This window comes from Cyprinodon tularosa, unplaced genomic scaffold (genome assembly GCF_016077235.1).
Source record: "Cyprinodon tularosa strain WSP-4 unplaced genomic scaffold, ASM1607723v1 ctg431, whole genome shotgun sequence".
NCBI lineage: Eukaryota > Metazoa > Chordata > Actinopteri > Cyprinodontiformes > Cyprinodontidae > Cyprinodon > Cyprinodon tularosa.
The window spans coordinates 499,473-520,541 of NW_024039154.1; the positions used below are offsets into that span (position 1 = coordinate 499,473).

Consider the following 21,069-nt stretch of genomic DNA (forward strand, 5'->3'; position numbering starts at 1 on the left):
TTTTAGCAGTAATTGGTCAATGAGAGCTGATGGGAAGGTAGTTATACATATAGCAGGATTCTGACCATTAAAAAGACTTGATAATGTGGCATCGGCTTTCAGTGAAAACAGGAAAATTATCACTAAACAGAGATATATATAGGGTTTTCAAAATATTAGAGCAGCCTTTTCAAATCCACACCTTTATGGACTTAAAGATATGTGGCAAGACATGAAAAATTATCCCAAATACTATTTCAAGATGCAGAAAGCTGGTAGAGACCAACCAGAAGTGTTGAAGCTACAATTAAAATGAAAGAATCAACGCTTTGTCTTCAACTCTACCATTATACAATACTCTGCTGGTTAGTAACACATCTCCCAATAAAATTCAACACCATTTGTAACTAATGTGACAAAATGTGAAAAATAAAACCACATATTACTACATTATCACACCAATATAAGGCAGTTCTGATGAAAAAATAAATATTTAGACAATTTTTGTCATCGTTTCATGGCATTTTTTACTTTATTTTGTAAAGTTATGCATAACCTTCCAACTTGATCATTGTACGCTATATGTTGAACTTCATGACATTATTAGAATTTAGGGCAGTCAGATCAGTATCTCCAACAGAAGCAGAGAGAAAGCAGCATTTCTATCAGGAGCTGATACAAAGAGGGCATGACTGCTCCTTGTAAGAGAGGGTAGCAGGGCGAGATATTCAGAGGCACAACAGGAAGCATGACATATAGATTGTAGGAAGGGAGAAATAAGCAGGAAAGCCACTGGAAGAAGAAAGTAATGACACCCAAAGAAGTTTACAGGGGTGGGGGGATGGAGTAATATGCAAAAAAAGAGAAAAGGATGAGGGGAACGAGAAAGAAGTCAGTACAGAAATGCAAAAGGACCAGATCAGAGCCTACAGACTCTTCATTCTAGTTAACATCAAACCAGAATTTCTATTAAATATTAAGTTTTTAACAATGTTCATGAGTTTTAATACACTGGATTTATCCATCACTAGTGCAACTCTGGCCTCTATCAGTCTGAATATAGTGCTGCCACTCATCCAGATACACTAGAGTGCTGGTATGCGAGCGTGCACTCACGCCAACCATGTGTAACCAAAGCAGGAGAAGCAGCTGAAACGGTAACACCATGGTCAAAAGCATGCACGCAATCTGAAACACTTAAAAAAGAAAAATAAAAGAACAAAAAAAAATAAAATAAATACATCTTGGGAATAAAAAAAAAAATCTTAATACATTATCTTAAAATTTTCCTTTTCTTGTTCGCGTTTCATATATATATATTCTAAACACACATCTTTGTACATTTTGGTATAAGTTCTCTCTTGCCGGGAGTTTAGAGGGGAAAGATGGGTGTTCAACGATAGAAGGGGGTTGAGGTTTTTTCTTTTTTTAGGGGGGGTAGGGCAATCCCACTTCCCTGATTGCCTTGTGCTGAGAAAGGAATGGCATGGCACCGCACAGATGAATTCTCCCTTCGAAAACGTTCGCTCCACATTTAAGTCTATCATTCCCCGTAGGGACTGTGGGTGATGGGAAAAAAACAAAACAACAAGAGCTCAGCAGTCGATGGACAAGCTTATAGGACGTCCAGAAAGTCCAGGACTGGAGGAGAGAGAACAGACGGCGAGCCGGTATTTCTTCCATGGAACCAGAGCCAAACGCTGCGCCGCTCACGTCCACACTATCTTTTATCTGATTAAAAAAAGATTAAAAAAACATAAAACAAAATTAAGAAAATGGAAAAACAAAATAATGAATAGAAGTGAAGGATTTACAGATAAATGCAAATACCTTTGTTTCCATCTGTGTCTGATCTCTCTGTCCTTTGGTGTATTAGATTATTGTACTTGGTCTCGACCTCCTGTAAGAGGGGGAAAGATTGCTATGTCAGTCAATGTTTGTGTTCGTCTTTAAGCCTGCTGTTAAAACAGCCTTCCTATAGTTATCAGCTAATTTCTGAGGTCGAAAAAGACTGAATAATTAATAAATGAATGATTGACTGATAAATGAATAAAGGAAAGGAGGGCTATCTTCATCAATGGATGAATTAAATTGTTAGGCAGATTAGTGGGAAACAAAAATGGGTGGAAAGATAAGATTATAGAAATACTTTTTTTTATTGGGGTACTTTTTAATACCCACATAAACAAACGCTCACATTTATTAGGCAGACCCAAAGGATAGATTTTTTAATCTTTGAAAGAGCCCGGATTAAAATAATGAGTTAAGGATTTGGAGATAATGTAATGAGGTGTATTATTAAGTACCTTTAAATAGCTGAGGTTGGTCTGAAGATTTCTAAGGTGAGACAACACCTGTCTGCTGAAAGTGGAGAGACTGCCGAACTGTGATGTGGAAGAAAATCTCAAATTGATGCCAGAGTCGGCAGCACAGCCTTGGGAGGTTCTCAGCTGTTTCCCTGGGGTTGATCCCAGCATGTCGTCATCAGTGTTGCTCTCCCCTTGGCCGCCGTAACCCTCCAGGACTAAACATGCTGCAGGCGGAATCAAAAGAAGGGATTAGAAAGATCTTTCCGGCACACTTGAAATGTTGCTCCAATTTCCTGCCCGTACCATCCTCTTCAGGAGAATCAAAGAATCCAGTGTCTCCTGATCCCAGGTCCTGAGCCAGGTCTTCTGCTTTAGAGCTGCTGTTTTCAGAGCCGTTGTGAACCATCACCTTTGTGCGGTTATCTGTCGGGGTCCTCAAAGAGGTGGTCCTGAGGAGACGGACTCCTGTGGAACGTTTGGTTTGCTGTGCAGCTTCCTGGGACATCAACTGGTTCACCAGGACTTGTTTTAATGCAGCCACTGAGGAAACAGGGAATAATTAATAACTCAATCTTTATAGTTATGTGCTTGTACACAATGAATTCGATACACTTACGTGTTTTTAGTGCTTCGTCAGCCCTTGAGGGAAACACGTCAAATGAGTCTCCTTCTCTGTCAGCTTCCGATACTTGAAAAGGGATCTCTGGTTCCAAAAAACCTTCTTCTTCCTCTTCCTCCCCATCTGCCCTCAATTCCTCAAATGGGTTACCACCAGGCAGGGTACTCTGCAGTGCACTTCTAGAAGCTGGGCTGCTCTCTATGTCTAAAAATGAAGGAATCCAGTTATCGGGGGGAAATCCAAACATCTGGAGGTGCACTAGAGCCAAGCGGGTTGAGTTACCTGTGGACTGCGTGCTGCCAGTGGATGTGCGGTCTCGTTCTCTGCTCAGTCTGGAAACGCCTGCTGTAATGATCTCCACTCCGTCTCTCTCTCCACTAACAAAAGCATAGAAAAGTAACTTAGAGACAAGCTGAAACCTTGAGCCATGACTATATTATAGAGCAATGAAGCCTACTCAGTCTGAGGTAACGGTATGATGCTGTGAGGTTTGACTTTCATATGATCCGCTCTTTGTGAGATCAGAGCTTGCCATCTTGTGTAGAAGAAGAAAAAACAAACAGCTTTAGTTCGATAAACAACTGGTGCAAAAAAGTCAACTTGATCAACAGGAAGGAAACTGTTCTCACGTTTTTTGATCTGAGACCGTGGGCGCCATTAACTCGTAGATTTGTGCGCCGTTGTCAGACATGGAGAGAACGAAGAAGGACTTGTTGTCTGCCAGGAAAGAGAAAGACTTTAAGGAGAGGGTTTTAACCTCTTAACATCCACCTCATTTTGGGTATCTTCACCTATTTAGCATACCCAAATGGAAAAGCAAATAACTTAGGAACTGTAAGCCCAAATAAAATGTGCAATACATTATTTGAAAGCCAACACCCTCTAGTTTCCCTTATATATAAATTAAAATTGGGTGACTAGAACACAGACCAACCTGCATTAGTTCAAACATGACTCAAAGTTGTTGTTTTTTTATTCTCGGAAATTATAGGTATTTTTTGTACAGCAGTAATAAAGACATTCTTGAGAAAATGCAGGTTTTATTGTATTAAATTTGTTCTACATCATGTCAACCACCAATGCAGACAATTTCAGACCTCTAGCTATAACAGTTCCAGAGCTGTGGGGTATGGAACTTTTGGTGTCAGCTTGCAGCTGCGTGCAATGGCTCTACCTGCTGGTAAAAATTTTACCGGTGGAATTGTATTCTTTTTATGCCGGCGACCAGGTGGGTTTTAAGAGGTTAATGTACATACCTAAGAACCTTAAGTAAATCATTTTTTTTCAACCACAAGCCTCAATATATTGCAACAGGATTGCTTTAAAATATGCTTTTACAATTAGCCCCATTACCTCCAATTAAATAAAATCAAACTTCTTTTTAAAGTTACCCGAAAACTTGATTTAGTAAATAAAATGACCTTGTTTGTAATATGAATTTAAACGTAAAAATAAATAGATGCAAACCGCTCCCTTGTAAGGGCACGAGGAACCAGGCAGACATGAACATATCCTGGCCTAAAGGCAAGATACTATACCAACACTAAGACTAGCCCCATTTACACTAGCCTTTTGAAACCATGCCAACAACAGGCCGAGCACGGTAACCAAGATAACTGATAAATGTAAATGGAAAGCAATTGAATTGAACCATGGCAAACACAACTGAACAACTCTAAATCTAGTAGTTCAACAGTAGGGCTCACAATCGGGCTCGGTACGATTCAGTTGTGGCTCCATTCTCTGATAACAAAGAGTGCATGAGCAGACCGTCATCTCCCATTTACAATCAGCTGAATCATTTGCGGGTTTTCTGGCATGTCCAGCTTTGCAACTCACAGCTCTCTTCACCTGTTCACAACACAAACCTCTTCTCAGCCTATTAACAATAAATGGCATCAAAAGAGTGTGGTGCGGCATGGGATGATGCCAAGACTGAGGCTATCATTGAAATTTCGGCGGAGGACACTGTAAGGCACATGAGTTCCTAAATGTTATGGGCACAGCCATTTTGTTTGCTTAATTCCCGCCTTTAGAGTTGTAGTATAGTGGACCGCCGATAGGAGGCGAGGAACCGTGCTAGCGTGAATGGTCGTAAGGACCAAGCACAGCACGGCTAACCGATCCAAGCTCGATCCGCTCGATATATATATATATATATATATATATATATATATATATTAGTGGTGTCAAAATTATTGCGTTATTATCGCCTTAACGCGAGGCCATTTTAACGGCGATAATTTTTTTAACGTGAGATTAACGCTATGGGGTTTTATGGTACAATTTTCCAAGTACATCCCGCTGCAGCCTGCGGGAAGGCGGGGCTATTTTCCCCCAGTCTATGCATTTCTCATAGGCTTCAAGAGCGGAGCTCCTCAAGGAAAAAAGACGCTCATACACTGGGTGACGCTAGTGCCTTTTCTTTAAGCCCCACCACCAACAAACAAGTTGAGTGTCTGGTGCCTAGTAGCAACCTGAAATACGCTGAGAAAACAGATTACTGAGGTGAAATGGAATCTGCTACGGCACGCTTGCTGTCTGTGTACGCAACAGGTCGGTATCGGGTGTGTGTGTGTGTGTGTGTGTGGGTGGGTGGGTGTGTGTGTGTTCTCATTTTTGTTAAGAGTCTGAAAAGTAACTTTCATAGACTACCTCCATCTAGTGATGTCGGTCTATTGATTTTGATGTATTGATTGAAAATTGTTCATTATTATCTTGGTTAATTAACATCTAATGTTAACTGTACTGCATTTTATAGCAGCAGGGTAAAATGCTTGTCTTTGTTCAAAAGACTGTATTAACTGTAAAGACTGTCTTTTACATCAGCCTGTTTTCAGGGCCTTTTTTTGGCTACATATTTGTTATTTTTTGCTACATGCCTCCCCATCTTCTTGCCATATGTTTCTATGGCATAAATCAGTATCTGTGACCTGTTCTCATTTAAAAAAAAAGAACATTGGCACAAACCTAGCCTGTATGTATTTTTTGTATGTCATCCAGAGTATTTAAATGATTTTCAATCAGAAAAAAAATTTGCGATTAAAATGCGATTAATCGCGAGTTAACTCAGGCATTGATGCGATTAATCGCGATTAAAAAAATTTAATCGATTGACAGCACTAATATATATATATATATATATTCATACATACTTCAATCAAGCAAAAATACTCAAAAATAGTCCCAATAACATACATTATTACGAAAAGGTTCAACCGACATAAGCCAAAGCCAGTAGATGATGATCTCTAAAGACAGGGTCCAATACTAAATCAGAGAACTATACCTTCAGGTTTCAGTAGCAGAAATTGTAAACTGACCTGTGGCCACAGAGCGCACCAGAACAGTGTTGAGCTTAATGATGGGGCTGAAGATATGTTTTGTATCTGAGGTGCCCGCCAGGATTTTGCTGTGGCACTTGAGGATCAGACGCTCATCTTGTTTCTGTAGCAGAACAAGAATATCCTCCAGGAGGAGCGTGTACAGCTCTAAAAGTAAAAGAAAGGATCACTTTCAAACACAAGCAATGGTGAACAGAAGATGTGATCTATGAGGGATACATTAATATTTATATCTCAAGAAAGCAATCAGAGCAGACCAATAGTCTTGTCCTTATTCATTTTCCATGTTAGAGAGCCCTCGTGAATCAGCGTCTTCTTGGTCAAATCCAGGTTCTGATGGATGAAAAGCAGGAAAAAGAAAGAGATCTTAGGAATGAGTTCTGAGTACTTTACAGTGCAAATGTTCTAGAGAGCGCATGTAGGTGGACAGCAAACAAATGCATATAAAGTGAAGCGAATGCTCACCTTTAGCTCAAGGATCATAGGGTTATCTGTCTGCTTTAGAGAGGAGAGGTCCAATCTCCTCTGATAGTCCTCTAATCTCTATAGGAAAAAAAACAAACAAAAACGGGATAAAATAAGAGAAAGAAACAAAAATAGAGAAAATATTATTTCTAAGACGGATGCTGCTTCTGCTGCAGAATCTAAAAGGCTTCAAGGACACCTAACATGATAATAATAACTAAACAACCCACCTGTTTGTCCTCAGACTCTTTTAAAGCCTGGTTGACGTGACTGAGGATCTTTCTACAGCAATCAGCTGCCTGCTTAACTTTATACTTCTCCACTGGATCATCTGAAAAATATTAAGACATCAAGGAGTGAGGATTCTGGTTCCTGGGGGAGCTGTCGGACAAATTGATACTTCCTGTGTCCATTAACGCCCTATAATTCTTAAAAATTATGATAAAGCATGGGAGGCATTATGCTCCTGTAAGAGCTGGTCATCCTTTATCATTAAGGCTTTCTCCTGGTGTGAGACCCGAGCTCCTGTTAAGAATAGAGGACAGCTTAAATAATGAGTGCCACATTTCCGGAAATGTGAACTCACTCTCCAGAACCATTAAAATAATAATCTTCCCATTAGTCTCAGTAATTCATTAATAGTCAGTATGTTGCAGCACACAGTATTATCTATTGCTGATCCTCTGAAGGTCTAGAGCTGGTTCTCAATATTAATGGTGTTTTAAACACTAATTTCTTTTGCGCTTATTTTTGTGAGTTATTCAAATAGGATGAGACATAAAATAGGACATTTAAATAAACTTATATGCAAAGAGAAAGTACAATAAACACATTCATGAGTGGTCAAACTTTAAATATTAAACCCTGCTTGGTGATTTATTAAAATCGGGATCAGTCATAAATAATTTCAGATGTTTACTTCTATCAGTATTAATTGGATTTCTCTGGATTTATTATCTTAAGTAACATTTAGTGTGATTTTTAATCTTGGAAATTCTTAGCAGATCTCAAATAACACCTTTTTCTTGTGCCAATTTATATATATTTTACATATACAGTCTAGTGATTTGTGTGTGCTGTGTTGACTTGATATAAAATATTGAAGTCAAACTTATCAAAGAAAAAAAACAGCTGTAATCAGGTAAACCAACTCATTAAAGCAACCTGAGTGAGGAAAATTGCCTCACAAACACACAGGACTTGGAAAAAAAAGCTGGCTCGTTGGTCAGCAGTACTCCACCTGTGTACTTGACTATGTTGTCTAGCAGCAGGGGGTACTTGGTGAGCCGCAACATTTCTACAGGAATGATGTCCTTTAGCTGCAGTCGGCGACACTGTCTGTTACTCTCAGCCTCCTAAAAACAAAAATACTAAAAGTCAGGGATCCCTACCCAGTTAAATGTATTCCATAGTAGCGATATGATGGGAAATATCACACGTACCTGAATGAATGAGGTGAACCTTGAGTCTTTCTTCTGCTTGGTCTTGATGATCTCCAGTGCAAACGGCTGGTTACTGCAAAACGTCCCCACTGCCTGCTTGATCTTCTCCTCTTCGGCACCGCTGAACTGTTAACACCATAATCCAACACAGGAGAGCAGAGATGGAGACTGGTGGTCAGAACGATTTGTACTGGAAATCTCTTCCATGAGTAGCTGACTCCAAAGCATGACTTTTATGCTCTCTTTGCACAGACAGCTTAAGTTCTAATGTGGACTAGATCAATGCTCAGACCTTGGGGGACCATTTAGCTTCCTTATCTCCCCAGAGAGAGGATTCAAACAAGCCTGCCATTGGATATTTGGTTACCTCACATCAAATTTGTCTGAGCATGATACTGAGCTGTGTAGATGTCAGCCAAATCTAGGGCATCTTCTGACATGCCCATTTACTGTGAAATGAGGCAGTTCCTTTTGACTTATGGGTTTGTTTCTGTTGGAGTTGTTTGAGAGAATTTTTTTTCACAGTCCCTTAATGAACTTTACTATGACAGAACAACACAAAGTAGAAGATATTTGCAAAGCTGAAGGGTTTCTATGTTGTAAATCTGGGTTGCATCTATATTTACCCCACTTTTCTCTTTATATTACCCCGTTTACACTACCCTTAAAAAACTGAGCCGAGACCGGTCCGAGCTCAGTAACTGAGATAACTTGTCGTGTGTGAACGGAAACAACCTGAACTGAACCGAGATAGACATAACCGGACCGCGCTAACTGCAGACCAGTTCCCGAGGTGGGTTCGGCTCGGTTTTTTCCTGGCTCGGTTCTCTGATAACAAGAGCGCATGAGCAGAACGCGTCATCGCCGACTGGCTGAACATGCCGATTCCCACTCCATTGAAGTACATCTGCGCAAGGTTGCCGTCTTCGCCTGACCCACCGCAAACACGGAAGTACAGCAATAATAATCAAGCATAACTTTCTGAATGTGACGGGCGCCGCCATTTTGATTTGCTTGATTCCCTCCTCCTTCGTCTTCTTCTTCTTGGGTTTTACGGCGGTTGACAAACAGCGTTTGGTGCATTACCGCCACCAGCTGCTTGAGTCCCTCCTTCAATCCTAGCAGTAATACCGCACATCGTCACTATGAGGCGAGGAGTCGAGATAACCGAGATAAGTGTGACGTGTGAACGGTCGTCAAAACTGAGCTTGGCCTGGTTACCGATCCAAGCTCGGACCGGTCTGGGCCTGGATCGGTTTTTCAAGGGTAGTGTAAATGGGGCTTATGTAAATCAGAGACTTAGCCCAGAGGCAGGCCATGGAAGATCTGTTGAGATCAACAGCTCATGTTTTTCTAAGGGCCAACATTAGTCATGCATCTGGTGGTGGAAGTATCATGATTGGAGGATGTATTTCTTTAGCAGGGACAGGAGGCCTGTGATCCTGAGATAAGATTGTTCTTCCAACAGGACAACTACCCTAAAGTTACAACCAGAGCAACAACGGTCTGTTCTACAGTGAAGCACACTTAAGTCAAGACAGAGTCAAAATCCAAACCTAAGGCAACCTAAGGCATAGCATATAAACAGCATGAAAAAACAGGCAGAGTTGGCTTGCATATGCAAATACTCCAGTGTCTAGATGGTCCATATGTAGTGGATATTGCAGCTGTGTCATTATATTGGTACCTCTAACCTAACCAGAACCTTTTGGAATACATTGCTCTGCCTAGATATGACCTAAATCAAATGTGTCATAACAGATGCTAAAGGTTAAAATGATGCCATAACAACACCTAAAAACTTTCAAATATATAAAGTGAATGTTTACATGGTATAAACAAGAATTTCAATGAGGATGAATAAAGACAACATAGTTCTAACTTAATTTCTGTACTCACCCATGAGAGCAAGTCATCGCCTTTCAGATCAATTACTGAAGACTCATTTCTCTTTCGAACGGCCATCATTCGCTCAAATATTGAAACTGAAATTCAAAGACAATCAGCTAAGTGGGATTCTTTATAAATCAAAGTGATAATACAGCAGGTGTTTCTATTTTAGAGCGTACCATGCAGCTGTAGAACCTCTTCCAGGTTAGTGAAGATGTTCTTGATGTCAGCAGGAGGAAGGATTGCATCTTTGGAAAGCTTCTGGTAGAAAACATGGTCCAAAACTCTCAGCATCCGTACATGTGCACGCTCTGTGTAAAACAACTCTGTGGAGAGAAAGACAGGAGTTAGGCGGATGATGGCATAGACACTTCAACGTAATGCTTTGGTGGGTAATTAGGAGTAAATGTGCACCATTTTCATATTCAATGTCTTAAAATGACTCCCAGAAGTATTTATACCTCTTGAGCTTACATTTTGTTGCAATGCTAACACAAACTTAGAAAAGTGTTAGGTGGAAGATAAATTATAAATCAGATAATGCATAAGTCCAAGGAACAATGGCAACAGGTCCGACTTAATGTCGGCAATGCCAGCCAAATTCCTGATCCGTACAGAGGTGGTATGTAAACTTGGAACGCCCTGACCATCATGCAATGGTGAAAGTGCATGTCAGCCAAAACAGTCCAAAAACATCCAGAGACCTGGCGTAGTCAAGGCGGATCTCATTCAACCCCAAAGCCTTTCTGCCATGGAGTTTTCTGGCCACCTCGGTGACCTCAGCCCGGGTGAGTCCTACTCCAAGCACCCAGTCTCTGCCTCTGCCAGGTAAGGCATGTCAACTGCACTGAGGAAATCCTCAAAGTATTCCCTCTACAGTCCAACAATGTCCTCAGTCAAGGTCAGCAGCTTCTGCTTCCACTTAAAGTGTTAGGGAAGCTCTACTTCCCCTTTGCCAGAATTGCTTTAAGGCTGAAGTTCTCAGCAGTGGCATGCTTGGCTTCACGACACATGCTTGCTGCCTCAGGAGTCCCACAAGCAACAGGCACTGCAGCCCAAATGACCACAGCTATAGGCAGTCGAATCGACAATGGAGGCAGAGAAGATGGTTCACTCGAATTTAATGTCCCAAGCCTTTCCTAAGGGAAGCTATCCTGGAGTTGGTAGGTGAATAGGTCCCCAACCAAGGGCTCCACCAGATTTACCCAGCAGACCCTAGCTATTTGCTTGGATTTGCCGATTCTGTCCAGCTTCCTCCTCTTTCAGCCTATCCAACTCACCGCTAGATGGTATTGGAGAACAGCTCCGCCCCTCTCCACCCAAATGTCCAAGACACACAGCAAAGGTCAGAAGATACAACTATAAAGTCATTCATCAACCTCTGGCCTAGGGTGCCCTGGTGCAAAGTGCTTCAATGGACATTCTTATGCCTGAACATGCTGTTTATTATAGAAAATCCATGACTTTCACAGAGAACCAATGATAAAACGCAACATAGGTTATAACTGGGGGTCTGTTCCTCATTATCTCACCCCTTTGAGTGTCACTGTGATTTCCGATATGGATGTTGAAGTCCCCCAGCAAAATGCTTAAAAACCCCAAGAGGGGATTCCCCTCTTCCTGAAAGTGCAGGGAATGTGACTCTTTCCTCCACAAGGTTGAACTCCATTTGACGGCCAAGTTGGGGAGATGGATATAAACCATCCCCATTATATAATATTTATTAGAGAATAAAAATTTATGTAATGACATTTTAAAAGAAAATGGAACCCCTCTGTTGAGATTTTCTGAATATCCCCCCATTATTGCCTTAATAATAGAATAAACTCATTGTTTATGTAACGGCCATAGAGGAAGGTGGTTTTAGAGCTGCAGGTTTGGGAGGCCTTAGTGTAATAAATGAAAACCAAATAAAATGCATCAAAGTTTGTTAACCAAATATGAACAGGGCCACATGATATAAATACTTCTGTAAAAGCACTTAATGTACCCACCATTTATAACTTCCTGTCTCTTAATCTCTTGAGGCTGGAGCCCTGCAAGGATCTCTCGTCCCACCAGCTGCTGCCAGTTGGGGGGATCAAGTTCTGAGTCGGTACCCTGATCATCCTCACTCTGGACATCACCCACACCCAAACCCTCAAGCCTAGAAGAAAGCGGTATATTTTTATTTCTCTCTTTAATTTTCAGATTAATTCAAGGCACAAAAGTCATACAGATCTGCTACACTCACCTTCTAACTGCCTTTGGTGTTCCGTCATGAGCTCTAAGGAACAAGTAATTAAATAAATCAGTGACAAAAAAAAAACATCTATAATTCTTTCTTAATTCTTACACATGTTAACATACCTATCATTTTCTCTGTCATCCTCTTGTAACTGCTCCAAGCTATAAGGCTCCATGTGTAAAGCAGAATATGCTAATCGATCCAGAGGATCCGGCTGTAGGCCATCACTCAACCGGGAGGGGGCTGATGTTGGAGTCCCACCTAAAACACACATTTAATCTCATTAATAAACCAGCAAAATGTTAGAGTCCATACTAAAACCACTTTCTGAAATCTATTAAACAAATTAGCTTTTCCTTAACTTGGACTTTTCAAGGCGCTCACATGGAAAGGTAACTTAAACAACAAAAAGGTTGCTGACACTGTTTAAAAAACATTAAACATAAAAAAACAATCACTGATGATGACATTATTTAACCAAATTTTCATACGAACCCATTTCTTACTTTTCAGCTAACCTCGGTGAAAATATTAATTCTGTCAATTACATTCAGCATTGACTTCCCTGTAAAAGGAACAACATACAACTGAGATTACCTAAAGCTCTTTCTCACAGGCATAAACTCCTGGAGTTATGAGGCTCATTACACAGTAGTAACATTATTTCATTTAAAGTGTTTAACTAATTTTAATTAATCACAAACAGGGACACATAACCAGAGATGTACATTCCCCCAGCTACATGCAGGAGCACTCTCTGTCAGCAAACTCCATAACAGTGTTCCATAATGTTTGGACTGACTCAACATAAACAGTTACGTGTAATGGCTTTAGCAGTTGAACAATTGCTTGCTGAAAATGATGCTATATAACTTTACCACTTACATTTCTTTCAACTGTCCTCTAAACAGAAGTAATCAGAACAGTAAACTTGAAATCTGTTCTAGTCATGCAGGTCCACCCATCTAAGTACATTTAATTTGCTTTTAAAAACTATACATGCTATGAAACAAACACTGATATTATAAATGAGACTTCATTTTTTATTGCACTCTGTACTCTAACTTCGACAAAATTTATATTCAAACTATTGAATCGGAAGGTGAAAATATCCCGCTAGGGACAAAGCCTCCCTGCGTTCATTGATGTCAATTAAGAATTATTTTTCAAACCCACAGTGGATCCGCAAAAAAGAAAGACAGAAGCACTGGGTTAAAACATTAGGTGGGATAGAGCCTGTGTGTATCAAAGGAGAGACTTTAGAAGAGATGCGTGGAGGGCCGGAGTCAAACTGCTCCCTAGGACTACAAAGAAGAAAGACTGGTGGCTAACATGAACTCAAATTACTATCATTAACTGCTGTCGTCAAAGGGTTTTAAGTATTTTAGTAGAATTGTTAATATGCCAGCTTTTGATTTGTTTTCATTAGAATAGGACAACTTATTTATATTTTATAAAAGACAGAGAGCAGAGGGGCACCAGAAGGTTGTAAGATAGATATAAAGCTTAAATGTATTATTTTGTTTTACATTGCAATCTCTACTACACCTTTAAGCTAATCCTGTTAAATCACCAGAAAACAGCTGTATAAACATGTTAAAATGTGTTGAATAAACAGTCTAGTGTTAATCCAGCAGAACACTTTTTTAAAGGTAGAAGAATATGTTCACACCTCTAAAAGTCTTTCATAATATTTCCTAAAGTCTAATAGAGGGATGCAAGAAGAGGACCGATACAATGATTAACAATGAAGTGGATGAAGACTTTTTTTTTTTATAAACTGATACAGCTAAATCAATGTTTTGAGCATCTCATAGAGATCAGGCCGATAGCTCAACCAGAAGACTGAGTACACTATTCCTACAATAAATGGTAAAAAGCTATCCCCACATTGTGCTGGGAGGATAAATCTTCAGAAAATAAGCTAGTGAGACTTGATAAGAAGTGGATGGAGTTAAATACAAATCAAAACAGAATAGAATGGCAACGATAAAGTAGAGACCTAAATCTAAAGCAAAATCTGTGGCAGCTCATGCTGGTCAATTCATGAACTATAGAAAACCTTATATCTTTGTCTCACTTACAATTATGTTTGTGATGTTCATCGAGACTAAACAAATCTAAGATACTTAAAGAAGCACCATATATTACTCACATTCAAGTTTTTGATTATTTTTAATGACTAATTTATTATGTGGTTTTCAAATCATGATAGTGTCTTTCTTCTAAAGATTGTAAAATGTAGCTTTATTGTGAGTAATAAAAATATTTATTAGTGTTGGACAGTGGTGTCAAAAATACACATTTGTTACATAAGTAGCAGTATAGATAGTGTAGATTAAAAACACTCTGGTAAAAGTTGAAGTATTAACTTGACCTCTTTACTCAAGTAAAAGTGAAAAAGTATGTGCTCCAAAAACTACTTAAATTATAAAATTATAAAGTAACCTTTAAAAAAAACAGCCAGATGCCACTATATGAATTGAAAGCTAAATTTTTTCAACTATTTCGTAAAATTCCTTTGAGATAGGGCCAAAGATGAGGGAGGTCCTGTTGGTCTCCGCCTCCATTTCCGAAACGCTCTCGCCTGTGTCCGACCTTTCAGACATTTTGGCATCTTTTTCTGAATCCAACATTGTAGCATGGCATTCACGTTTGCAGTTTGAAGAACACCTGCTTGCTTCTGATGATTTCCTTTAGCCAACCAATGAGTGTTTGCCTTATATGACTCATCCAATTACACTAGTTTTCACTAGATGTGACTTCACTAGATGATGGCCAACATGACATGAAATAAATATTTATAAACATTAAACCGAAGCAAGACTAACAAGTAAGATTTGTTTTAAAAATGTAAGGAAAAGAAAGTATGGATACTTGTGTGAAAATGTAATGAGTAGAAGTCAGAAGTAGGACGAAAAATAAGTAATGGAGTTAAGTATAGATACCTAAAAAGTGTACTTAAGTACAGTAACAAAGTATTTGTACTTTGTTACTTGACAACTCTGGTGTTGGATAATAAATCAAAAGTTTCTTATACAACATGTGGTTGGTACTGGTCAGTATTTATCTGACTGGAGCAGCCTATTAAGCTCTGCAGGTAAGCCCAATTAGAGCATTTCATCAGACCAGTGAACTACGAAAGACAATGTAAACTGTTAACCTTATACCAGACTTATGCCACCTTAATGGAAACATTTCCATATGAGGGCAAATGCTGCTTTTTGGGTTGTCACAATACTAAAAGTAAACACTCAATATCGATACCCTGGAAAATATTCAATACCCAATACAATGTTTAATATCATGGGGATAAGAAATGCTAAGTAGTGAAAGGCACAAAAATATGTTAATTAACATAAAAAACTCATCCAATCTCAACATTAAACATGCTTAAGTTAAATACATGTGCATATAAATGCTAATTAAATCACCAAAAATACAACAGAATCTGACAACATTTAAAGGTTGTTTCAGTTATTAGTCTAATAATGTGCAAATATTCCAGAAATCTAAAAGCAACAATATTAAAAAATATATACAAACATCTGTATTTAGGACTGACAACATTCCAAATTAGTACTGCATCCAGATACAGCATTTAAGTATTGATAGTTGTCAGAGTATAGATACTTTGGAAAACTCTAGTGCTTACATACTTAATAATTAGCTATATTTTAAATAAATGATTATCGAAAGCCTTTCGGAAGAGTCATAGAAATGTCTTAAAAACTGGTTTTAAATATTTCAGACTTTTCAAAAGTGAAGGATGTTTTATTCTTAATAAATAAAGACGATTAATCTTTATTATTCTAATAAATAAGTTAAGCTTACCATTATCAGCATCTCTGCTTGTGTCAACACTGTGCGTGGTGCTACTTGTAGATGAGACAGACAGGGAATGAGTGAGTTCTGGGCCCTCAGTGGACTGGCTGCCCCTCAGTCGACTGCCATCCATTTGATCGACTGCCCCCAATGTCGGCTGGGAGAGCTGTTTCTGAGGCTTGGGGCGATTGTCTGGGGCTTTACCTGCTGTGTTAGGGTTGTAAAAAAAAAGAAAATGTAAATAAGAGTGTTCTTTTTAGCCATTTTACAGCCAACACCAAAAAAATATGAATAGTTTTTAAAAGCTACACAGATTCTTTTTTTTTCTTATGATCATTAAATAATATTACACATTTCCAGTTGTGGGCCAGTTAGTTAAATTATTTCAATTTGTTAAATCAAAGTTTGAGTAGAGAAATTTTTCTTTCTGAAATTTAAATAAAATATATTACAATTATCATGCTGCTTTTTAATGTAATGATTTGGCTCAAATGCTGTTGGCTTCCTTCCACAATTTTCCTCAATAGTCTACAGAAATTTAGAAAAGTCTACAGAACATCACACATTATACAACCCCTCTAGTGTATTTCCTATGGGATACATTTCAACACTTTGTGATAGCCACTCTAAAACATTAAGCTTGTTATTTTAAGCCGTTATGTAATTTAGGCCAAGCAACACAAAGGTGAACACAGTGTATTAAAAAAAAAAAAAAAAAACTTAGAACAGGTTGGATCCACTCAAGGGCCACTGCAAAAGCAGTAAATCTAAGTAAGTCAATTTTTCTTGAAATAAGTGAATGTTGTCTTGAATTAAAGAGGTAAGTTTGACTCTTTTCCAATGGAATAATACTATCTACATTTGAAATAAGAAAAATAAACTGTATTGTGTTATTTTTTATCCATAATATCCAATTATCTTAATTTAAGTGTAAATAAACAAATTTGATTGGCAGATCTACTCAAAATCACTCATTTTAAGACATTTTTACTTATTTGTTTTTGCACTGGGTACACAGCATCAACGAAGACGATGTAGTGCATATGTCATGCCCTTGGTGGCGCTATAACACAGAATCACACCCAAACCATTTACCAAAACAATTGGCATGCACAGAAGCTGTGACATGGTGGTGAAGAGGCGAATGCAGGTTATAGAGATGGACTGAGCTACAATGTCATTATAGAATGGCATCATTTTTATAGAGTGAAACATGACAATGGCATATTTGCACTCTGCCCCGGTTCCAAAAATAACTGATAATGTTCTCCTAAAATGCAGACTCCATTTGGATACATAGCTTCAATGACAAAATATTTTTGCGGCTACACACCTAACCCCATAAATGTGTCGATAGGGCCTAATTAAGATGATTATAGTCATTGTTCGTCTGAAAGAGGTATGATTTTGTCATTGCTCGTCTGAAAGAGCTATTTGTAAACAAGGTTCAAATGTGGGGCTAATGTCTTGCCATTTGCCTCCTGCAGCTTAACACCCTCCACAGCATGTGCTGCAAATTCCACGTTTGGATGCTGCTTTCTGGCTTTTATATCTCTATTTTCTTTCTAAATCTAACACAGTTCGTTTTCATCAAATACATCCTCTATGCTTAATCAGACTGAAGGACATCGTTTTAAAAGCAGAGGTCTTTGTAACGGAGTGAAAATTAAAAATCTAATTTTTCTTTTATAGTGATGGATTTTTCCTTTCTAAGTTGCCTTAAACCAAGGTGGTAGAGGACTTCTTCCCCATAGATAAGAACGCTACTTTCTCTTTGATAGACATTGTCACAAGTTCTTGTGTTTTTGTTCCAATGAACACTAAAACATGGTTTACCTGGGAACACAGAACCAGGCTACTGTGGCCGTCCAAGGGACCAAAAAGCTGGGTAGTCTTAAGAAAACCCCTGAATAGTAGAAAAAAGGGTTTCTGCTTGCTAGTGAGTAAGAAGATTCAATTCTGAGGGCAATGGGAGAAGGTAATGTGGTTAAATTTATCATGTGCAAAGGTGTTTCAGGGTAGGAAGAGACACATTTAGGAAAGCATCCTTGATGCCAAGAACCTACCAAACCGGTATTTGGTGGTGATGCTATAATCTGGAGTTGCCAGATTATTCTACCAAGCATTTTGTTCCTCACAGAATTTCTTCAGATGGCATTCACAGGATTAATCAAGCTCAAATTGAGCAAGAGAGACTAAAGATATTTGGGATGTTTTGAAGAAGAATGTGCTTATCGGTTCAATTTGCCCTTCAACTTTACAAATTCTTGGCCAAAAATGAATGCAGAATTGGGTAATGGAGCTTTGCCACTACACATTAGAAGCTTAGAAAAGCAAGGAAAAAGGACTCCCATTTTTTTTTTTTTTACACTTGCACACTTCAAAATTTCCAGACAATTAAAAACACAAACTTCTAAAACGTCCCTCCCTTCTTTGTCTAGCATTTAGCAGATCTAAATAATTTTGATAACCCTGAAAGAAACACTCACCGGATGCTGATTCAATACGGCTGGGTCGACGTTGAGGTACAAGATTTAAAAACTTCTTTTTGACGTCACCTTCTTTATCTGTCTTAATACTTTTCTGCAGCTTCTCGAAAAAAAAAGAAATATAGTCACTTGGCTGATAGAGAAGAATGTTATATATGGTGGACGCACATGTAGTACCTTCATTTTAGGGAAAAGGCGATTCAGACCCCGTTTGGACTCCAGATTTCGAGGCTCCTTCACCCTCACTCCAAGGTGCTTCATGTATGTATAGATAACAATCTGTATCGTAGTGCTAATAAAAAATAAAAAGAGTTAATCTGGGAGTCTTGTTAAAAAAAAATTAGTTGATGCTTAATTGTGAAAAGCACATGTATCCATATTGTGACTTATGCCATATGTCACCCCAGTCCTTCTCATACAATTTCCAGACAACCCATCTGCGCTGTGCTGAGACCATATGGCATTTGAAACAAGAGTGTTTTAATCAGTCACACTTCTGAATTATTTAATATCAACATGCTGCATTAATTACATGTTCTCTTTAAGAGTCTGCTGCAGGGCCTGATTTGTTAACTGTGGGAGGCGCAGAGTGAAGATTTGAGGACACAAAGGAATGTGTCAGAGATGTTAAGTCTCCTTGGGACAAACATCATAGACATATGGTCTAAAGTTAATGAATTACTGCTTCAGACATGTTGCTTTTAACCGAGGTCTGATAATTTCGCCAAATCCAAGTATTTAGTCACAGAAGTCATTGAAGTACAGGACTTTTTAAGTTTAAGACCCATTTTTTCATAAAAACGAAACAACAAACCTATAAACAACCATTAATTAAGAAATATGTCATTTAAACATGTGACAGAACGAGATTACTTACCATTTGTCTTCCTCTGTGGTCTGAGTAGTTAAACCGAAAGATCTGCAACATGTTTGAAAATAAACAGCTTAAAGACATCATCACTACATATTATATCTGCTTAATAATAACCATGTGAATTTAAATCTAAATTTTTTGTTTCCAGTCAGAAGTTTACCATTCACCCATCTTCTGAATTTTATGTCATTAATGTCTTTATAATCCTTAACTTTAATAGTTTGTTTTCCAGGACAGAATGATTACACAACAAAACAACTTTTACAATAACTGGGTGCACAACATGAACTGATGTTTCCAAATCCCACCTCCACTACATGAATAGGTGCAGATAAATAGTCTATTGGTTAGAGCATAGAGTTTGGAATCCTGATGTTCTGAGAAGGAGCTCCACTCCCACAGACTGCCACTCTGGGTCTCTGAGGGAGACCCTTAACCCCGCACTGCTCCACGGGCGCCCCACAATGGCAGCCTACTGCTCCCCAAGGGGATGGATTAAATGCAAGGTAAATTTCTCCGATGTGAGAGCAATAAAGTTCAATTAATGATCAGTTATCAAATATAAAAGGCTCACATATGTGAACATATGGACCTTAATCTAGGAGTAAGGTAAAGAATCTATACCGTATTTTAGCTTGAAAATATGAAGAATTATTAATGTCTTATAAATGCTCTTAATTTCCTGCAGATGGTAATTTCTATTTGAAATGCAACTCACCCAAAAATCTTTTTACTATAGACACTTGATCTATAGTATATTTTATTTCGCTTTTTTTTTTTTGTCTGATATGTTTCAGCTCCACAATAGTTTTGTGTAGAAACTATTTAAGTGCTGCTCTAAGTGCCTGAAGGGTCTAATTATTCTAAATGGTGCATGCTGGTGGAGGCTTTCATCATCATAGACCTGCATTAAAAAATACAAATAACTCGAACATATGACCCCATAGCAAGGCTTCCTGTCCTATGCTGCTTTGACAGGACTGGCTTCAGGCATCTCTGGATCAGCACCTGGAAGCAAACAGCTTGAACTGATAAAGCTTTGCCCCACTGGGCTCCACAAAGCCGTCCTGAACCTCCAAAGTCGGAAGTGGGGTGGAAAAATTCTCCACCTTACAAGAACCATCAATGGCCAAACCATTGTTCCCCCCAGACTTACTCTCCATGCTAAAATAATAAAAAGCTAGCCTCAGCTTGCTCCCAAGTTCTGACTAAAACCCAGCTAAACTCCCACTACTGATCCCTACAATTAGCCCTTCTGCTGAGGGCCTCTCAGCACTTACTGCTTTGACATTTTCAAAAATTTGTGTGGAGAGGGGTGAGGCTTTTAAACCATCACACTTTAACAGTAGAACAAGAATTTGTTTCACAGTCTCTATTGGAATCACTGAAATAAGCTTTAAGCGAACTTAAGATTGTAGACTAATGCAGCGTTCACACCAAAGCATTTTGAGCATCAAAAATGCTTCTAATGCCTTCTGCATTTTGAAACCAGATGCTCTATGCTCTGGGCATTGAGCTGCTCTGTTCTTTCCCTTGCACCAAACTTCAAAACGTGCACCAAACTTCAAAACATGCAACGCTTTTTCTCTACAAATATTGTAAATAT

At 38.7% G+C, this 21,069-nt stretch overlaps 1 protein-coding gene across 2 annotated transcripts in view; it reads right to left on the reverse strand.

Annotated features, from left to right (window-relative positions):
• Nucleotides 1-480: 480 nt before the first annotated feature.
• arhgef12a (Rho guanine nucleotide exchange factor (GEF) 12a) overlaps nt 481-21,069 on the reverse strand; it is a 75,033-nt gene continuing 54,444 nt past the window's right edge. For both annotated transcript variants that reach the window (XM_038299619.1, XM_038299620.1), the window contains 23 exons: nt 19,467-19,508; nt 18,767-18,881; nt 18,590-18,689; nt 16,110-16,307; nt 12,398-12,536; nt 12,282-12,314; nt 12,043-12,194; nt 10,228-10,374; nt 10,058-10,143; nt 8,159-8,284; nt 7,957-8,071; nt 6,947-7,047; nt 6,717-6,794; nt 6,509-6,584; nt 6,231-6,398; nt 3,537-3,624; nt 3,365-3,442; nt 3,190-3,284; nt 2,905-3,111; nt 2,592-2,828; nt 2,286-2,512; nt 1,810-1,879; nt 481-1,710 (listed from right to left, as the gene is read on the reverse strand). In XM_038299619.1, the coding sequence (XP_038155547.1) occupies nt 1,700-1,710; nt 1,810-1,879; nt 2,286-2,512; nt 2,592-2,828; nt 2,905-3,111; nt 3,190-3,284; nt 3,365-3,442; nt 3,537-3,624; nt 6,231-6,398; nt 6,509-6,584; nt 6,717-6,794; nt 6,947-7,047; nt 7,957-8,071; nt 8,159-8,284; nt 10,058-10,143; nt 10,228-10,374; nt 12,043-12,194; nt 12,282-12,314; nt 12,398-12,536; nt 16,110-16,307; nt 18,590-18,689; nt 18,767-18,881; nt 19,467-19,508 (2,689 nt within the window). In that variant the 3' untranslated portion in view covers nt 481-1,699. The remainder of the gene's footprint in view (nt 1,711-1,809; nt 1,880-2,285; nt 2,513-2,591; nt 2,829-2,904; nt 3,112-3,189; nt 3,285-3,364; nt 3,443-3,536; nt 3,625-6,230; nt 6,399-6,508; nt 6,585-6,716; nt 6,795-6,946; nt 7,048-7,956; nt 8,072-8,158; nt 8,285-10,057; nt 10,144-10,227; nt 10,375-12,042; nt 12,195-12,281; nt 12,315-12,397; nt 12,537-16,109; nt 16,308-18,589; nt 18,690-18,766; nt 18,882-19,466; nt 19,509-21,069) is intronic.